The 20,884-nt window shown below is 37.1% G+C and overlaps 1 protein-coding gene across 1 annotated transcript in view; it reads right to left on the bottom strand.

The window, feature by feature from the left end:
• The window catches only part of LOC137102951 (uncharacterized protein C14orf132-like), a 32,779-nt gene continuing 11,895 nt past the window's right edge, over positions 1–20,884 (bottom strand). The window contains exon 2 of the mRNA XM_067482895.1: positions 1–5,631. Within this exon, the coding sequence (XP_067338996.1) occupies positions 5,401–5,631 (231 nt within the window). The 3' untranslated portion in view covers positions 1–5,400. The remainder of the gene's footprint in view (positions 5,632–20,884) is intronic.

The following is a 20,884-nucleotide window of genomic DNA, read 5'->3' as shown; positions in this document are numbered from 1 at the left end:
TTCACATCTGTTTAATAATAATAATTTGTTTAATATACAAAATATACAGTACTAGTAGAGTACAGTAGGGGTCCAACTCTTCCTAACATAGTGTTAATACAGTAAATATTGCAAAAACCCTTGAACTTAAAAACCCTGGCTTTGTAAATATGCAGAAACTGTAAATGTAGTCCACAGCAGTAAAAGCTGTTTTCTCATTGACAACCAGAAAAATACAATAATGCAATTCTTAACAGATCTCAAAATTACTGAATTTTTGAAACTCACTCAGAGTAAATATATAAAACAATGTCAATTGTTGTCATTTTTGAAACAATGTCAAAAACTAAAACAATATTGCAGTTACCCACCAAGTGAATTACAGAATATAGAAACTTTAAGCAACCTAGTCTCCTCTGAAGCATGTTCACATATAGAGTGAGAACAAAATGACACTATCAGAGATGCCACCTTGTGACTGGAGAGTACAAATTTTTACAGAAAGCCTGATAAGAATCCTTAGACTGCACTGGTTTTATAAATTGAGGTGTCTATTCAAGTGCTGGGGAATAATACTGTATATATGATACAAGTAGTATAAGTCCCCTCCAGGTGGAGCTGTTTGAAATATTCTCAAGTGATGTCTGTTGAGTTGTTGTTGACTGGAGAAGTCTACTATACCTACTAGTGAAAAATGTGGACATGTGCATAGCCGCTCTTTGTCTGTGTTTCAGACTAGAGGCTCCGTGCATCACACACAAATCGGACTAAACTGATGGTTATTGATTGGCATTTTGGGCAATGTAGACACCAGCATATGGCCAGGAGAGAAATGTATGTAATTAAAAAAAGAGTAAAATGTCTCAGGGATGTGGACAGAGTTTCACAGGGGCAGGCGCTCAAATGCAAAAAAGGGGCCTCAGTAGAAAGCAAAATTTAGCTTTTTACCATTTTTTATTTATTTAATTATTTATAATAATACAAATTGTTCTCTCCATGGTGGAGATTGTGTTTATACTGTGTTTTATCGTCACAATTTCATAACTTCCTGGTATTATATTTTTCCAATTATTGAGTAAACACAAATGCAGCCTTTCTTAAAGCTTAGCTTAGAGGCCTCAGGGTGCACATGTGAGGACAATAAACATCTGCACAAAGACAGATTGGGAAATTGATGAGAAATTCCATAATTTGCCAATCTTCACCTTATAAGTTTTAAAGTGTTATGTGACATCGCTTCAACAAACAAATAACAATAGACCTTGTTGTGCAGAATAAAATACTACTTGCTTATACCTCACAAAGAAATCAGGATGATTAGTAATAGGAAACAAATAGTTTAAGAAACCAGGTTAGTTAATGTTGAGAGGGGCACCTCTGAATTGTTTGGGAAAGGGCAGGGGCTTGAGCCCTCATAACCACCCCACTGCATGTGCATGACTTTTATGCATTTGTTGCATTGATTTTGATAAATTCTTTTCATCTGACCTATATGTTACATGAGTTCAATTGGTAGAAAAGGCTTTCATTAGAAGAGTGTTCAACCCCACAGAGTCAAACTAACCATTAACATGTCCTAATAACAAGTACTGTCTGTGTATCCAAAACATGATGTCTTACTCTTTATTCCTTTGCTCCATTGTCGTCTAAAGATTATTAAAACACTTCAGTAAACAACACACTTTTGCACTCGATGACATTTTCCTTCATTACCTTGAACACACACATGCACACACGCACGTACGCACACACACAGACACTATAGTTTGCTACCTGCAGATATTTGCATTTTAATTAATTCATAGCTCTCTTCTTCTAATTCTCTAATCAGCATATCATTACCCTCACTGCTTGGACTCATCTATCTCTATGTTCAGAGCCAATAAATCAAAGTCCCAGTTGCACCATTTGATAACACAAACTGATGATAATGTGCCACATCTGTCACATGGTCCTCTAAAGGAACCCTGTTTTGTATGACTTCATCATCCTTTTGTTGTGACAGGCAAAAATACTCAGTCTATCAATGCACCATCTCTGACCTCCAGGGTTCTGCTAGGCCATGTAGACAGATGCATCAAGTATGCACCGTAAGCACTGTACCAACAGTAGACTAGCTGTCTGCTGCTGCTCTGCCAGTGACTTTGTATCCAGTCTGCAAGTGACTATTTGTATCCTGTCTGCATGCCGGAAGGAGGAGGAGGACACTGTCTGGGCTGCATGCTTAGGGTTGTCAGACTCTAAAGAAAGTATTTATGAAAACCTATCTGCAGGATCGTTTATGTTTAGAAGTATCAAGAGGGTATGAAATTTGTTGTCTACAGGAAAAGGAAAGCTTTTTTATATATAGTGAAAGATGGAAATGTGGAAGCAGAATAGAATCAAAGTGGACAGAGTATGCTCAATAATTCTCTGACATAAAGTAAAATGATACAGCATGTTGGCATTACAGAGAGACAAAAATGCTGCATGTTGTACACTAAAGAATGTGTTTATGAAATTTAAATTTACTGTCGGAAGTCCAGCTACTGACATGAATTGGTGTTTAGTATAGAGCTGCAGGATGTAATATCGTAGCACAAAGACTGGAAGCAGAGGGGGACATCTAGCCTGTCTCTGTCCATAGTGAAAACAAAAAATAAACCTAGTAAACTTGTACTTACTATTTAACATGCTGTGTCTCATTTGTAAACCTACACTAATCAGTTATAACCTTATGACCACCTGTACAACCTAATGCAATCCAATACAGCAACTCTACCATTATTCTACTTTTACAATGTTATAATTTCTCAGTTTTTAAGTTGAAACTGTCAGAAAGGCAATTATTCTACTATGTGTTTATTATTTCAATAGTTCAAAGTGGAGTCATAATGAAGTGCATTATAAGAAGAGAGTGGGTTCAATTAAAATTTTGACATTTAACAGAAAAGGAAAATCACCTCAAGAAAAAAATCACTAAAACATTTTCCCAGACAATGCATTTTCTCCTGCCAAAATTTCAAACTTGGTAATATAACATCCAGTTTGTCTGAATACAGCTATTTATGATTGTGTTCTCACTGCACATAAAATATCAAAGGTTAGAGAAACATCATGGTGTACAACAAATCACAATCTCTCTCTATCCTTAACCAAAATGCTTTTGTTGCCTAAGCTTAACCAAACCTCAGGTCTGTAGCATCCTGTGCTTTATACAATCTCTGCCCTCCGCAACCACCAATCTCTGTTATTAAATGTAGTACTTTACTCAATTTAAAACTGGATTGCATTGGATCACAATCATCCTCTGATTCTGTTCAACACAAAAATTGAATCATGTTTGTAAAGCGTTAGCAGACAATGTTGGAAAAGAAGCGTTGGATCACTGTTGTTCATCAGGAACCAAATTGTTACTGTTTGCCCTCAAGCAGCCAAATCTGTTCAGAATTGCTGAAACAACATTCAGTCATTGTCATGAAGACAAAGTAAAAGGTAATAAATGTGAAAACGGTGAACCTAATATAGTGGAATGACTTCAATACTAATTAATAGCTGTACAGCAAATCTGCTAACACACTTCAACCTGTAACACACTTGTTGAAACTTCAGCATGTATGTATTTTATAAAATGTTTTAGTAGAAAGATGATTTAAAACATATGTTAATATGTGGACATGCTATCAACAAATTGTAAATGTCATGTTGCTACTTATTAAAATCCCAAAGTATTAAAGCTTTAAGTTAGACACATGAGCTTAATATGATATGATGCTTGATCTATTCAACTGACTTTCAAACGGAAATAATATACACAATACCTATTTATTACTGTACAACATCAAACAAATTCTTTATTTAATTGAAATTAAAGTCATCTAATAGAATTTGTTCATAAACCTTAGAATAAACTGTCTAACAGTAGCCTTCGAGGTAGTGGTGTGTGTGTCTGTTTTGGTGTCATTAGCAAAATGTGTGTGTGTGGGTGTGTGTGTGTGTACAGTAGCTAGGTGGGCAGGGGGACATAGCGCAGGTTTGCCACTCAGGAAATACAGGAAAGTAGGAGCGGGGGAGATACATCACTATGGCAACAGGCAACTTTCACCTAAGAGCTCATTACAGCTCTTTCGGCTTGGAAAACAATTTGGCTGCTGAGCAGAGGAAAGACGGAGATTATGGAGAAATTGTGAAACTGATGATGCAGTCCAGAATGCTTTTTATAATGGTCATGGTTATACCCAAATGAAATTTTGAGGGGGGTCTGCAAATGTTTAAAGTTTGTGGGAACAGGTGGAATTTTAACTTCGGTATTAAGCTTAAAGAGCAGGGAGAACAGAATTGAGTTTTACTTCATGCAGTCGTTAACTGATGTTGCCTTTGGCTACATTTCTGCCACGCCTGCAATTTGCAACCATATCTAGCATCAGCTCCACATGCTAAAAACAATCAGGAGCTCATTATCATTAAATATTATGTGCTGCAACGTTACTTGGTTTGAACACCAATACACACTTACATTGTGGTTAGGTTTAGACAAAAGAAAAAGTAGGTTAGGGTTATAACAATTTTGTGGTGTGTTGAAAAACAAAAACAACACTGAGTAATGATAAAAAAAATTATAATAAAAGGGTGTCTCTTGTTTCAAAGTTCTTTCTCTCATCAAATTCTATTCAGGTGCCTGTAATATTGACAGTACTAGAAGATGCCAATTTATAGCACATAATCATCAGGGAAACAAAGTGATTATTACTCCCCCAAAAACACTATGTTTCACAAATTATTGTCGCTCCCCAACCGCAGATTAATTTGTGAGTCCTTGTATTCGATATAATGGGATTTGGCTTGTTACCACTCAAACAAGGAATTTTTTAAAATGGAATTTTCTACAACAACATGATGTCACTATAGAGGAGATGACAGTCATTCAGTCGAGTGATAAGCACTGTTTTCTAATTAATTAACGGGACAGAACAGTATCTACCACTAGAGTTCTCTTCTTATCTCATTAAAAAAAATCATACCCACACCCCTTACCCTGCAAGGAGCAATATATTAGAAGGAAACATTTTTTACAAGTATATACAAGCCATGGAAGAAAAAAATGACCAGACTTTAAAGCACACAAACACGCTGAAGGAAGAAGACATTTTTACATTACTTCTGCTATTACCATCCCTAGTTCCTCAGAGAGGACAGTTTTCTGCTATAAATGCTTTTTCCACTCATCCATGCTTCACTGGCAGAAGTTCATTATGACTCAACTGCTTTGCAAACGATGACTGCTGGGTAACTTTGTTGAGGTGTCCTCCAGTGAAAGTAGAAACTCCATTTGATGAGTCACCCGCTCTCACAGAGAATGCATGCACAGCCCATTGCTGTTCATTGCTTGTCATAAACTACACCCCACGTTTGTTTAAAAATCCTGCCTCAGAGCTGTTTCTCTCAGAATGTGAAAGCGTATACTACGCCCACAACTACTATGTTCCCGATGGTGGCAGTGATGGCGATCCAGAGCCAAATGGCGTCCCGGGATATAGACTGGGGTTCCTCAGGTGGGATGTGAGCAGCCAAGGAGGCAGCATGGACACTGGCAGATGAGTTAAACAGAGAGTGGTCGGTGCTGTAGTCATCGTTGGGAGACGAGTCCATAAAGGCGCCCGTCATCACCGGAATCTGCAGACACACAATACAAAGGACGAGTCATAAAACATTACTGTCAATTCTCAGATAAGTCTAAATGCCAATAGTTACTATGACATACAAACGGTCTAATAATGTCTACTCGCAAACAAATGCTGCAAATTATAACTAGTTCATGGGTACTGTCAGAGCAGCCAATAATGACATGGGTAATTATTTTGATTACTTTTTAAATTCAGTGCTAAATGCTGTTCACATTAAAACCATTCTGGTGGTTTTTTTTGATAAACTGTAAGTATTTCTGTGGTAAGTCTGAAATGACTAGTTATTAAATATTATAAAATATATTTTAGTCTAGATATACAGCGCATTTAGAAGTTTTCAGACCCCTTCACTTTTTTCAATTTTGTTATTTTACAGACTGATACTACAGCTGTTTAAATTATTTTTTCTTATTGATCAGTTTGTCTCCATTCAAGGTGTAGAAACATCTCATTAACAATCAAAAGAAATGGGAGGCACCTGAGCTGTTGTTACAAATTATCTGAACACTTAGGCCAATGTGATATTTCAGCTTTTCCTTTTATAAATTTACTCTTTACACACTTAAAATTCTGTTTTCACTTTGTCATTATGGGGTACTGAGTGTAGATTCATGAGGAAAAAACAATAATTTAAATGATTGTAGTATCAGGCTGCAACATAAAAAATAGAAAAAAGGGGGGCTGAACACTTTCCAAATTCACTGTAAAGGCTGCCTTATCAGACAGTGTTGCTCAAAGTTCAGTAAAAGAAACCAATTTACAAGAAACCATCAACTTTGATTCAGACATCTGCTGCCAGCTCAATTATAACTCACGGAAGTTCACTCAGTAAAATTCAAAAACTCTTTGGACTTCGACCAAACAAATTAGAAAATCTACTATAGTGTAGCAGAGGAAGAATGAAGTAAAACAAAGTTAATACAACAAAGTTCTTTACAAATATCCAACCTAAGGTAATGATCTTTTGTCAGCTTTTGAAATTCTTAGCTTATTATGGAGGAGAGCAGATGAAAGAAACCTTCAGAATAGGACAATGGTCTATACACACTGTGCATAAAAAATACATTCTAACCGTTTTTTTCTCTAAGATCTGATTACTGTTCAGTCAATATATTAATATAAATTTAAGAACAGAAAGAAAGCACAGTTGTTGATAATCATGCAGTGTGAAGCTGTTTTAATAAAGTAGGTCCGGTTTAAAATCAGGAAGGGTACACATTATAGCTCCCAGGCTTGATCTGAATCTAATCTCCAAGAGGTCACTAGAGTGGAATCAGCACTATAAGGCAGAAAAGAAACACAACATGAGGAGAATCTGAAAGTTGTCACAGACTGACCTCTGCCCAACAGTGCCTGATGGTTTAACTTGAGACAGGAAATATTTGGTTCATGGTCAAAGTAGATTTGCAAATGAAAGTTCAAATTTTGTATATCATGAAGAAAAAGCGGATCACTAGAGTGTGGTGCTTGAGGAAAACTAGAGCTCTGTCCAGCACAAAAAGGGTTTCTCCTCTGAGAAGCGTGAACATGCTCAAAGTACAGTTTACTTTTTGATATTTTTGCTCACAAGTGGAGATCTTGGCTCAACTGATAACCTGGAACAATTAAACCAACTAACCAACCTAAGCATTGAGTGATGCTAACATCTTTAGGTCCATTGTGTTCTCTTTATGCATGCCGTAAAATATACCACAGTTCTCAGCATCAACTTATACTCTAATGACATTATAATATTAATAATAATAACAACAATAATAATATATTTTTTCATTTATGAATCGCTTTACATTTGGGGGAAAGTGCTACACATTTCTAATGGCAATTAAGCAGATTTTCCCAAAATTTAGAAGCTCAATACGCAAAATTACACATTTGCAAAAACTCTGAAACATTAACATACTTTTTACATTATTTCAATCAGTCACTAAAGACAACAAAATACAACATACATTTATCAATATCCAAATATCCCGTGATAATTTTACTAGGGGTAACAAACCCTGTTTCACCCTGCACCTGGACTTTTTTTTAGATGACCTTTTGAAATACTATAAAAAGAAATTTCCAAAGAAAATTTTAATTTTCCATTCCTGTGTGCAGCTCTATTGACGGGAACATGGGTTTTCTTTTGTATTGACACATGTAATTCAATAACGTTTGGGTCACTAAATGATTTGTCTTACTGCTTTAAAAATGTTTGAAACCAATGAAAAAGTGTTAATACATTTGCTAAAAAATTTCAGCTGCACAACAAAGGTGATGATGTAGATCAAGTGGATTACAAAACTGTAAGTGGGCATTAGCGTAAGGAACTGTTTTCGTGACAAATCCAGGATTTTGCTTATCACATCCCACAACATTTCCCAGAACACTACATAAGACAAATTTCACATGTCTGAGACGTTTATCTCACCGTCTTCTCTATCACAACAAGAACCACATAAAAACAGTACCTACATTATCCACGTTACCAATATTCCAAATAAGTCCACTACTGTGCATCTGTTTTTACTGATTGGTTTTGTTTTCTCTGCTGAAACCCTTTGCATCAATATCTCCACTGCGTAAACCCAGCAGTCTCATTCAGTGAGTTTACGTACTCTTCAGTAACCAGGTTCCTCATGGATAGCAGAATAAACAGAATTCTAAGAGCACATTTACTGTACATGCACTGAGTTAATGTATTTATATACCAATACAAAGTCTGATCTGATACATTTAAGCAGCCTGTACAGTAAGTATGTTTTTGACACAATAAGCAACAGCTTTGGGCAACATGATCTGACAGAATGTTTATTTAAGAAGCTATTTCTATTATTGAAGTGCTAATGACATAACTTAATTTTTTATGAAAAGAACCATGCTTCATTCACCAGTATCTTAAAATTTTGGTCTTTCTGGAGAACAGCACATAATTGATGAAGTAAAATAATGTCTGATTTCAAATATGGCTGCAGTGCTAGTGCTTCATCTGTATGTGTACCAGAAAAGTAAACCGGCCACTCGTTTTATATAATGAAGCTATGTAACATTTAGAACAATGTCCATGACATTCTTCGTGTAAAGCACTTACATGTTGATTTATTTCTTTCAAACTGTTCAGTCAAACAACAAAAATAAGCTCTTTTTCTCTTGGAATCATGTATTGCAGTGGGCATCTGTGGCACATGTCTTCATCCATGTCCCCAATTGTAGTATAAATAAGAGCATGTGTGCATCCGCTGTCCATGTCCATCAATAAAGGGTGTGCAGAAAGTATGATTCTTATAGATCAGTCACAATCCCACCATCAGCCTTAGCAATAAAATTCAGAAGTGGACCCCTCTACAAACATGACAAAAACTAGGGCCATAGAATAAAAGAAGAAAATCTCTGGATTGCAATATATATCACATAATATATAATAAAATAAGCTTGGTAGATTTAAGGAAGTCAGGGGCAAATTCAATGTAGAACAGGGAAGATAAAGATCATGTAGAAACAGCTGCTGTAAATCAGCTCCCAGTAGAATATTTTATCCTGTTCACCCACTCTTTCTGTTATAGATTGAAATCATTTGCCATTGTCACAATGTTAAAGTTAATAGGACTCAAGTGCAAGACACGATGGGGGTATTATCAGCAAAAGGGATTTAATGAAAACAAGGTAACAAAGAACAGGACCACACTATATAGTGCACATGAGTAAATCAAAAAATATATAAAATGTGAAAAGACCAAAAGCACATTAACTTAGTCCTTGACATAAAAAGAATGAAAAGTTGACTAAAGTTAAGGACTGAGCGGCAGTGTGCATTGTGAAAGTCAACAATCTTGGGCAGGGCGCAGAGCGCAGGAGCCATTGTAGCAATTAGCATCGGGTAGATGGCCTGGAGGCTGAACATGAGGCCAACAACGGGGCTCGATGCAATATGTAGCTCGCTGGCCGGGAACTAGTCAATTCCAGACTGAAAATAGCTGAAGTGCTACTAACTGTGTGTGGTTCTGCATGAAAGCTGGGTTGAGAGTTAGTAGCTACTATGCTGGTATGTGTATGCTGGGGAACAGATGATGGGTTGAATTAACTAGTCCTTATGATCTTTTACTCTGCCAAAAATGAATTAGTCCAACAGTTCCTATGTAGCAGAACACTGGAAGGTTACAAGATAGACTAATCCACATTTCATTTAACAAAAATCTTTGTGGTCCATCCATAGTGGCCTAATGCTAAAAACCTCAGATTGTTGGGTTCAAATTTCCTGGTTTGTATTACTTATTAACATCCTATTGTAGCAAAACAGAGAAGCAATATCAGCAAAAGGCTAATGAGTGGGCAAAGACCAGGGGCCAAATAAGTCCAAGTAAGTGTTCTCTTGTGGATGTGTTAACACATTTTCATTGGTTATACACAGTTTTTACTGCCTTTCTAAAAAACAGTTAACACACATATCCTTCAGTGACCCAAAACTTAGATGTATCAAACAAAAAGAAAACACACTTTCACATGCATCATTATGACTTGGTTACTCCTTAGAAGGCTTCCAATAGTAGCCAAAGTCACATTGTTGACATTTCCCTGATCTGCAGTTGCTGCTGTCTGGATTTTAGGAATTTCGATTGCATTATTTGCTATGACCATAACTACAAAGGCAGACTCCTGTTCAGCACTAAAAAGCATTCCCCAGCCACCAGCTTGTGGTAGTACATTAAAACTGAAATATACAGTTGTGTTGCACAGAGAAGCACTGGAAATTCATAATTTTGCAAGTAATTTCTATCAGCTGGGAACATGTGTTTTCCTTTTGTTTAGTGAATACAGTGAATACAACACAGTTTTAGGTCACTGAATGACATGTTTGTTAACTGTTTTAAAAAAGGAAGTAAAAAACTGTGTTGAAATAATGGAAATGTGCATTTGTAAGAGAAGATTTCTGATATGGTAAGAAAATGACGAGCAATTGAGAAAAACTGTAAACCATTAAGTCAATCCAAGCAATCATTAGTGACCCGAGTCTCAAAATACACACAGGCTGAGAGGAGAATGTATTAGCCAGTGTCAGTGCAGCTGTCCCTTACAGTTGTTACAGTCTCTGTCTTGATGCACATGAACTACTTGAAAAGCAGCTATCCCAAAGCATGAACATCCTGATGATGCTATAGGCAACAAAGAAGCCTCTTGTTAGATGGCAGTCTTCGGGGGGTTAAGTGCTCTCTGTGGTTTGAATGCTCCTCTGTCTATCTGTCTAGCCCTCTCGACGGCAGGGCTAATACGTGTGGAAATGATGCACTGTACTCTATAGACTGCAGCAGCTGCGGCATTTAAACATCATAGCAGGGGATCAGGGTACAGATGCCAACCATAAACCACAATGTCCCCACTTAAAATCCAGCCAGAGGATCTTTGTATCTCAGTTACAATCTTTTTCTCTAATTTCTTCTCACCAACACTGCAGCAAAAGAGACCAGGACTAATAGTGAAAAACCTGACAATCTTCAGGAAATTGTCAGTTGTTAATAAACAGCACCAATGTTGGTGATTCTTATTTAAATTGCTCCTTTTGTTGAAAAACAAAGACCAACGATACAAAATTTGCTGTGCACTTATTGACGAGCCGTTTGTTCTTTTCTTTTGAAATTCTATCAGTAAAAGCTAATGGAAACAACTTCTTTTAATAATGTAAAAATAAAATCCATATCAGTTTGGCAGAATTTGAACATCTGCTTGGTCTGATGTTTGATTCTCATGTTCCTTATTGAGCTCAGTCTCAGGTACTCGTTTTAGTTTTAACCTGTTTCTACATTTCCCTGTTACATGCACGTTTGAATATGCATTTGTATGCTACCTGCTGAATCGATGTTTTTTAACACTCACTGAAGTCAGGTTTTCTGTTATGCTCCTATACAGTAATCTTACTGTCCTAGTTTTGTGTTAATCTTCATTAGTCACGAATGATGTCATTCCTGTTTCTACAATCTGTCAGCTTCACCCTGGGTAAGTTCCTTAGTGCCCATTTCTAGGTTTTAGTTTACATGCCTGATTGCAGTCTTCTTCAGGAGTGGATTTTGTTATTTCATTCTTTCCCTTGTGTCTCAAAATCAAGTTCCCTCATATATCCCATTCCCTTTCACTGTGTTAACACTTGGGTCCATTCTCATACACAAAACCTGACAACACCATACAATACCTTTTAGAATCTGTTGCTTCCAAGAGCTCATTTTAAAATTGGCGATAAGATAATTGGATTTCTACCCTGACAATCAATAGTGATGGTCTTTTCCACAGGTTCTGATATGAGTGCTGGAGACTTACTGAGCACAAGTGATTTGTCATGCAACTCCTGACAAGAGAAAAGATTCAGTAATACTGATAGTCTGCGATATCTGATTATTAGGTAACATCTTATGCCAGCAGTTTATTATAGTAACTGTATTTTAAATGCAGATATGTCACAATCTCATCTGATGATGTTCTGTTTGTACTGGTCTGTTTTATGTATATCATTAACCTTTTATACACAAACCTGCCATATTGGTGTTTAGCACTCCAGTGTTTATTTTGCACAGGTACATAATACTCACATCTGATCACTTTCTAAACAATAATCGTAGTTAAACCATGATGCACTTTTTTTGCACAGTTATAACTTTATTCAGATTTAAATAAAGGTTTTGTGCATTGAGTAAATGATTATGGTGATAGATTGATTTTTGCAGGAACGTGTGTGTGATGAAAAGCTGAACAACAAATGAGGAGATTTGGGACCACTACAATGTGCAGCCCCATAGTAGGCATGGCAACTGTTTACAGGTAGACGTAATAAGACTAGGGTCTGGATAAGCATAGCAAGATATGACTGGTAAACCCACCCTGAATAGGGAGTGTTTTAGGGGCCAGTGTGACATTAGAGAGCAGCAGCTGCAGTGAAAGACACTGGTAAGCTGACATAGGTAAGAATCCCCTACAACCACTAAAGCTGTCCCCCAAAGTCACAAGTTTACAAATTTTCCATCCATGGGAGAGAACAGATAGACAACAGTTCACAGTAGACATCCAGAGAAGGCGTCAGAACTGAAACAGTTCGGTAAGAAGAAAGGTCCAAATTCCCCTTCACTGTCATGCAGGTCTAATTTGTAGATGATAAAACAGCTTGTTTGCTGTCACAAGGATTCTATAATGGTTTTATTTTGGATTTCACTTTTTGGATTTTATGTTAGGATGGTATACAGCATCAACAATTAGTCACAATGAGAACTTTCCAGACAAACAGCTCTAGAGACTCTGTTCTAGGGAGTATCCAATGGGGAGCTCCTCATTAGAACTATACGCCTTCAAGGGTTTTTTTTCTGTTTGCATTTGCAAAAAAAATTGCTGAAATCACATCAGCTAGAGCTGATGATCACTATGCATTTATGTATTCTTGTTTTGAGGTGAGTCTATTTACTTTTAAACTTTTCCAGTCAAACTGGTGGTACTTCGACTATGACACCAGCTTTTGCCTTCAAAATAAGATATAACATTTTAAAATACTATAAACAGGAGCCAGCAGTGAATTACCAAAGGGCTTTCCAAAACAAAAGGTTGTTTTCCTTTCTGGGAATGAAGGTGGACAGCAGTTGGTCGCTTTCAGGACCTGCAGGCTGCTGATCTCATCTCTGTCTCATCTGACAGAGAGGATTTCCCAGTGCTGAAAACATCAGATCTAATTACAAACTGACTTAGTATAGTTAAACTTACCACATCTTCTTAACGCAACTAGTTTCTCATAATAAATATATTAATAATGTGGCGTAATAGTGTGATAGCAAATAAAAGAGCTTTGACTCACATTCTCCTCCATAACTGCACATTTTCTTTCAACCAATCAGCATATACATACAGTACATCACTCATGCTTCCTATTCATCTAAGAAAGTACCTGTGAAATAGGAAGTACAAAGGTTCCTCAAAAAAGTGTATTTCTTGTTCCTGTTGTCTGGACAAACAAAAACTTGGGATTTTTTTGTTCTAAGAGCTAACAACTAAGAAACAGTTTCTCTAAAAGCACCTACTAAGTGATTATTTCTGGATATTGAAAATATATTTGTGGAAAACTGTACTGGATATGGATTTTAGAATGGCATGAATATGGATTTTTTTGAATATTGGATCTCTGCAGAATCATCTGGGATCAGAGGAGCTGGGAGAGACAGAGGCTGGCTCTTGTGGTAACTATAATGCTGGCATCTTATCAGTCTGACATATTCACCACCAACTGAGTATTTTGGGAAGACAGACTGACAGTGGCCGAGACATATCACTCACCTTTCATTGTCCTTCCATTGAAGATAATGGATTGAAAATGAATGAGCCAGGCAGCCACAGTATAATACATCTGGAGTAGATAATGTCGTTAGGTGATGGCCTTCTATTCCTCCAGCCGAGTGACTCATGTGACATTGAAAAAAGGATTATACCAGTCTTGTGTGAACTCTTTGCAATTTGTTGTGTATTGTTAAACAGTGAACAGCATTTAAACACCTTATTAACCTTTAAATTAACATTTTGGATTCAGTATCACAATTTAAAAATGGAACCAGTCTTTCAAAGATATCATTCATTGTCAAAATGGGATTTGCAGAAGACCCCTCAGGTCTGTCTGTACGTCAAAGAGCAGATGAAGCTGTAAGCAGTGCTATAAGCAACAATACCCAGAAACTAAATGTGGGTTTGGGGTCAAAAGCCTGTTCAATTCAATTCAACTTTATTTATATAGCGCCAATTCACAACAAAGTCATCTCAAGGCACTTTACACAATAAAGTCAACACTATAAAGATGTATAAAGAGAACCCAACCAGGCTCACGGTGTTAGGCCAACTGCTTTGACCAGTTGGCGTGAGGGGAATGTGAAGGTTTGTTCAAAGTAAAGAATAGCTTTAAAATTATTACTATTTACTATACACAATGAATTCTTGAGGGTGGCATATTATCTTTTTATTGCTGTACTGTAAAAGTTATTTTATGTTCCTTATTTACAATGACCTAAATAACTTTATCTACGTTTAGATATTTATAAACATGAAGTGGTAAATTTAATTTATGCTGTATTTATTTACATGTGCTGTTGTTATAAGTATATTGTTGCAATGTGAAACAAAATATTTTAATCTTTCATTAAGCTGGTGTTTGAAAAAACAAAATTCTCACAATTACACAAAGGACTACAGAAGTTGAAACTGTGATATTTCTGCTATGTGTTTATTATTGAGGTTATGGAGGATGGTGGAGTCGTACTGGAGTGCATTAAGAGAGGATTCAGAGGTTTTGGCCACCTTCATTTTTAATAGGGTACCCAAATCTTTCGATTCACCTCTTTATATAATGAACTTTAAAAGTACAACTCAATGCAGAACTGCTGTATTGTATTGCATTATATTGTACAGGTTTACCTGATGTTGTGGCTAGTGTGTGTATTTTCTAAAGGCTATGACCGTGGAGATGTCAAACTCTTTTGTTACCCAGACTTGTTGAACAAAACTGGCTGCAACTTAGTTAACCTATATGAGCAGCATTTCTTCCAGAACAAAATAAAAGGAGGCTGGTATTGCAAGTTCTTCCTACATGCAAAGGATGCAATGCACCCTTCCCTCCTCCATTCTCCTGCCACAAATTCATAGACTGCATCCTCCTGGTTTCCCAATCTTGGTAGGAGGTATACATCAGACCGGTGCTTACCAAGGCAGTTGTGAAGGCATGCTGCCGCCATTGTTATTTTGCTTACATTGTCTGGGGATAGGCGCAAGGTGAATCCCAAATGCATTTTATAATACCCTCTGTGCTTGTGAGAGGTGGTGGTTAAAGATGGGTTGGTCATAATTCATTTGCCTATGTGGGTATGTTTTCAGTATATCCACATGAAGGGAGTAAGTGTCATCCCCCACAAACACATAAGGAAATGGTGTATTGCAGTTTGGCAGTGTCTCTGGGGGTTGGATACACATCAGCCCTTTGTCAAGGGCTCTTTTTAGGCTGGAGTGAGCAAAGAGACCTGCATCTAAAGCTCTGCCTTGGGTGCCTACATTCACATAGATAATCTTGTAGTGTGCATCTACTGCAGCCAACAAAAGCACATAAAATCCCCAGGCAGTGAGGAAACTACCATTTCTGTTGGAAATCCTGTGCAATCCTTAACCAGTCTTCCTTAGTCCTGGGTGTCTGCAAAAATCTTTAAAATAATAAATGTTGCAATACTATCGTGCTGCTGCAACATTTACTTGTTTCAGCAAGTATATAACCAGCACCTGCAGTACAAACATCCCTAAGATAAAATGCGACATCCTGTAGTGACCATCTAAAAAACTTGACAAAGTACACATCTACAATAGCCTAAATGTAAATGCAGCCTGACTTCCGAGGCTGACTTCCTCGTGCGGTAAGCGTATTGGGTCACTTCCTGTTCTGCACACTCTTGGACTCAAAGGACTGTTCACACTTTCACACTTTACCTATTCTAGTTTAGCGGTTATCCGTTAACAATGGCTTCTCTGTCTCCCTCTGTCTCTCCTCCTCTCACTTCCTTGGTCTGTCTGATGTTCAGCTTTTCCTCTGCCTTCTTTAGTGATAATGGTATATGTAACAAATGTAAGGTTTTTGCATCTTTGGAGGCAAGGCTCACGGAATTGGAAGCACTGCTCCGCACCATGGAAAATAATCCAGCTAGTCCGGCCCTGGTAGGTAGCTGGTGTGAGCGGTTCGTAGGAGATCTAATGCTAAACAGACGCCCGAGGTTCACCACCAGTCGGTTCATGTTTCTAATTGATTTTCCCCACTCAGCGACACACACACTGAGAAACCAACTCTGATAATTGGCAGCTCTATAGTCAGAAACGTAAAGTTAGAGACTCCAGTGGCCATAGTCAAATGGTTTCATAGTCAAACTGGAAAACTCAAAAACTACTATTATTTGTTATCGTGTACCATCCTCAAGTCCCTTATTCAGAGTTTTTGATTGAATTTTCTGATTTTCTATCTGATTTAGTGCTTAGTACAGATAAAATCATTATAGTAGGCGACTTCAACATCCATGTAGTTGCAGAAAGTAACTGCCTCAGCAATTCGTTTAATTCATTATTAGATTCAATTGGTTCAATTCATTTTTGTGTTTATTTACAAAAATGTAAATAAACTCACTCACTGTTTTAGTCACACCTTAGAGCTTGACTTACGTATGGAATTGAAGCGGATAACTTAACAATATTTCCTCACAACTCTCTTCTGTCTGACCATTTTTTTAATAGCATTTGAATTTACAATAACGGACTATAGAGCAGTTAGGTTAAAATTCCACTATAGCAGATGCTTAAGTGAAAAAGCTGTCAACAAATTTAAAGAAATTATTCTTTAATCATTTGCTTCACCATATGTTTATACAAGGGAAAGTAGTCACCTTAACGTTACTCCTACACAAGCAACACGAAAGTTAGAAAGGAAGTGTCATTCCAGAAATCTAGAAGAATCTCATTTAAGATGGAAAAACAGTTAAAAATGTACAAAAAAGCTCTCCGTGATGCCAGAACAACATATCATTCATCATTAATAGAAGAAAACAAGAACAACTCCCGGTTTCTGTTCAGCACTGTAGCCAGGCTGACTAAGAGCCATAGTTCTGTTGAGCCTAGTTTTCCCTTAACTCTAAACAGCAATGACTTCATGACTTTCTTTATGAATAAAATTGTAGCTATTAGAGAAACAATTCACCAGATCCTCCCTTTCTAAAATCCTCGAAAAAGTAATTGCAAAACAATTATGTGACCACCTGTACAGGAGTAATTTGTATGAAGAGTCAGTATTTAAAGTTCATCATAGTACAGAAATAGCACTGGTAAAAGTCACCATCAATCTTCTGTTAGATCTTGCATTTGCTGGATTTGATACCATTGATCACAACATTTTTTTTACAGAGACTGGAACATGAAATTGGGATTAAAGGAACTGCACTAGGTCGGTTTAAATCTTATCTATCAGATAGACTTCAATTTGTTCATGTTAATGATGAACCCTCTATGTGCGCGCAAAGGTAGCTATGGAGTTCCACAAGGCTCTGTGTTAGGACCAATACTTTTTACTTTATATATGTCTCCTTTAGGCAACATCATTAGAAATACTCATACTCAATACTTTGTATGCTGAGCAGATTCACTAATTTTGTTCAGTGGGAGAAAGGTTCATATTCCTCTAGAAATACAAATGTGGGCATTTTAAATATACATCTGCAAGAGTTGTGGTCACTCCTGAGAGGAAATAAAAACAAACAGATTAGTCACCAGCAGAACCAAAATCTGCCCCTTTCAACACTTTCAACATAGTTTTAATATGGCTATTTGATTTGGACCACACAATGTAATAAACTATACCATGCTATTACTGGTAGACCTGTGGCAGGTCTGGACTGTTCCAAACTTGGGATTGATAAGAAAGGGTCACTCAGCACAAAATTATGGAATAACCTACTGGAGGATTTGTGACCATCCGATTACAGATTCACTTTAGTTCAATTCAACTTGATTTATATAGCACCAATTCGCAACAAAGTCATCAAAATGCACTTTATAGAATAAAGTCGAGACTATAAATATGTATAGAGAAAACCCAACAATTCCCCCTTGAGCAAGCCCTAGGCAACAGTGGAGAGGAAAATCCCCCTTTAACGGAAGAAACCTCCACCAGAACCAAGCGCCCGGTGCTTTTGTGGAATGACTTCTTATATACAGTACTATAATTTTTAGCTCCACCCCCACATGATATTTTTCTCTCGCTGAGGTATCACAGTCCACCATGATCCAAACCATGACGCACAGTGGAGCCAGTGTCTGTCTCATGTTTGCATGGCTGCTGTTGGAACAGACTCAGTAACCTTCACTGATGAATTAATTCATGATGGTAGCAGCAGCAGAGTGAATTTGGGGGAGAACACAAATATTATGTTTACAGGCAAATGCATCCAAACTAACTGAGAGGAGCATCATCATGCAGCAAGATGTCGCAGGAGTTGGACAAAGTCATTGTTTTAAAAGTCCCAAATAAGTCTCAAGTATTGACTACAAAGTCCAAGTCAAGTCTCAGCCCTAAACTTTGTCTTAAGCCATAAACAAGTCAGTTTGCATGACTCAACTATTTACTACTGTCTTAGGTTTCTATACATTTTGTATGTACAAGAATGCACAATTCTATCAGTCAAGCGTCCAGCTTGAGCCCTGCTTCTCTCTCACTGTAAGATGCTTTGTATGAGAGCCACTTAAATGTTGGTATGATGTGTAAGCTTGTTTGGGACAAAAGCAAAATGTGCGCTGGTAGAGCTCTAATGGATAGGCAGTGTCTTCAGGCTCCAAGGCTCTTTGTGTTGATGTATTTGGATGGTGATAGGCTTTTTTGAGGGATGATGTTCAGTAGAATGGCCCCTAAATAAAGAATGTCATCCAGTCCTTTTCCCAACTCACAAATACCAGCAGATGTAGAACTAGGTACAATATGATGAGCCTTCTGTGTGTTTAGAGAACACAATAATTTTGTCTGTCCCTGATTATTGTCTCTGTCGACTACTTATTTACTTAAGGCAGTGAAAAGGCTGTAAGACAGTCCTGCCTAAGCTTTTCCTAAACTTATATGGACTAGTTATTTTCAATTAGAATCCTCATAAGCTGAAAGCTCAAACATTGGTTAGATGTTTTTAGATTTACAGAATGTCAAAGAAATGAGATTCCAAGGTCCAGGTTGGTGTCTGGGCTTATTATGCTTTTGGAAGCTTATATGGTGAACTGAAACACAAACCTTTAATTGTTTTAATCCTGATAGGAACTTTCTATGAAAGCTTATGTATATATATTTATTATAATTTGAATTATTTAGGAACCACACAAAGTGGAGCAATTTGACATTATTCAATCAGAGGTTTTCTCCCATTTCCAGTTCCTAACCGACAGTAATCAGTCATAAAGCAGAATCAACTAGCCCGTTCTCATTCCTGAGGCATCAGAAAGTGTCACTTTGTCTAGTCCTTTTGTGTTACATGCTGACACTGTATGTATCTCTTTTCGTCCTGGATCATCATTCAGAGCTCTCAGTGTATATCAATGTAAACCCGGATGCTTTAATATTTGATGCCCAAAGCAACGACGTAGTATATAAAGTGCAAATGTTTGATGAGGAAGTGGACAGTGTGGTGGATGGTACAACAAGACTGACCAAAAAGATTCCATTTTCACTCGTTTGATGTACATACAGTACATGATTGATAAGATACAGCAAAGAAAACTGACCTGGATGGAGTCTGAAGAGAAATACAGTATGTTAAATGCCATTTTTTGTTGATTTGCATGTGTAAATAAGTAGAGCAGATACCAAATACTAATGGAGTACAATACATCTGGACATTATGTATTTACTGAACTGCTTTTTCTGCACAGCACAGATTCATTGCCTTAAAAATGAAACATCATCAGTGCTACATGTCTATTTTTAAGAAAGTAAGAAAATGTTGGTTTAATGGGTCACATCATTATAACTTAGATAACTTCACTATATGTAATTGTATAAAAAAATAATTTAAGCTTGTGCTTCTGTTTTTTGCTATTTAGATTTAGTTAAATATACCGATCTCTCTTATACATATGTAACATCTACTTTCATTTTAATACACACCAACTACATTCTACTGAAGAACTAGTCCCTCTGAATACTTTTTAAATGCCATTCCTCTCTAATAGTTAATGATACTTTATTTTACTTTTGTTTATTAACTTATATAGCACTGTTTCATAAACAGTACAAGGGAGAACTGACTACGCTCATTTCTCCAACTAATGGTTGCCAGGCAGAGGTGTTTTTGTAATTTCCCTTTGAATCGTGCAACACGGCTGGATGCAACATGTGCATTGAAATTATTTATGTGATAGGTAAAGTGGACCTAGATAAAGCTGTTGTGGAAAAAGTGTTGCAGTTTTTCACAACCGTAGGACCAACAAGACAGACAGCAACAGAGGCCGTGTGCTTCACACTACCAGCATTAAACTACCTCTTCTCTCAACCACTTTGTAAATACAATCCATCCAAATCTTTGATGAAGAAGATCCCAATCCACAACATCCATTACATAGTGTCTCTTATTAGGACTTTCTTTTACAATCTATGACCCTGGAACCATTTGGAGACGAGACAACGAGACAATATGGCACCACCGCAGAGTAGTAGGACAGAATTTCTGTCCTTAAAGCACCTGGTGTCACAGACT

This window comes from Channa argus, chromosome 17, assembly GCF_033026475.1.
Source record: "Channa argus isolate prfri chromosome 17, Channa argus male v1.0, whole genome shotgun sequence".
NCBI classification, from domain to species: domain Eukaryota; kingdom Metazoa; phylum Chordata; class Actinopteri; order Anabantiformes; family Channidae; genus Channa; species Channa argus.
Note: the sequence above shows the minus strand (reverse complement) of the source record. Positions and strands in the feature narration are given on the sequence as shown.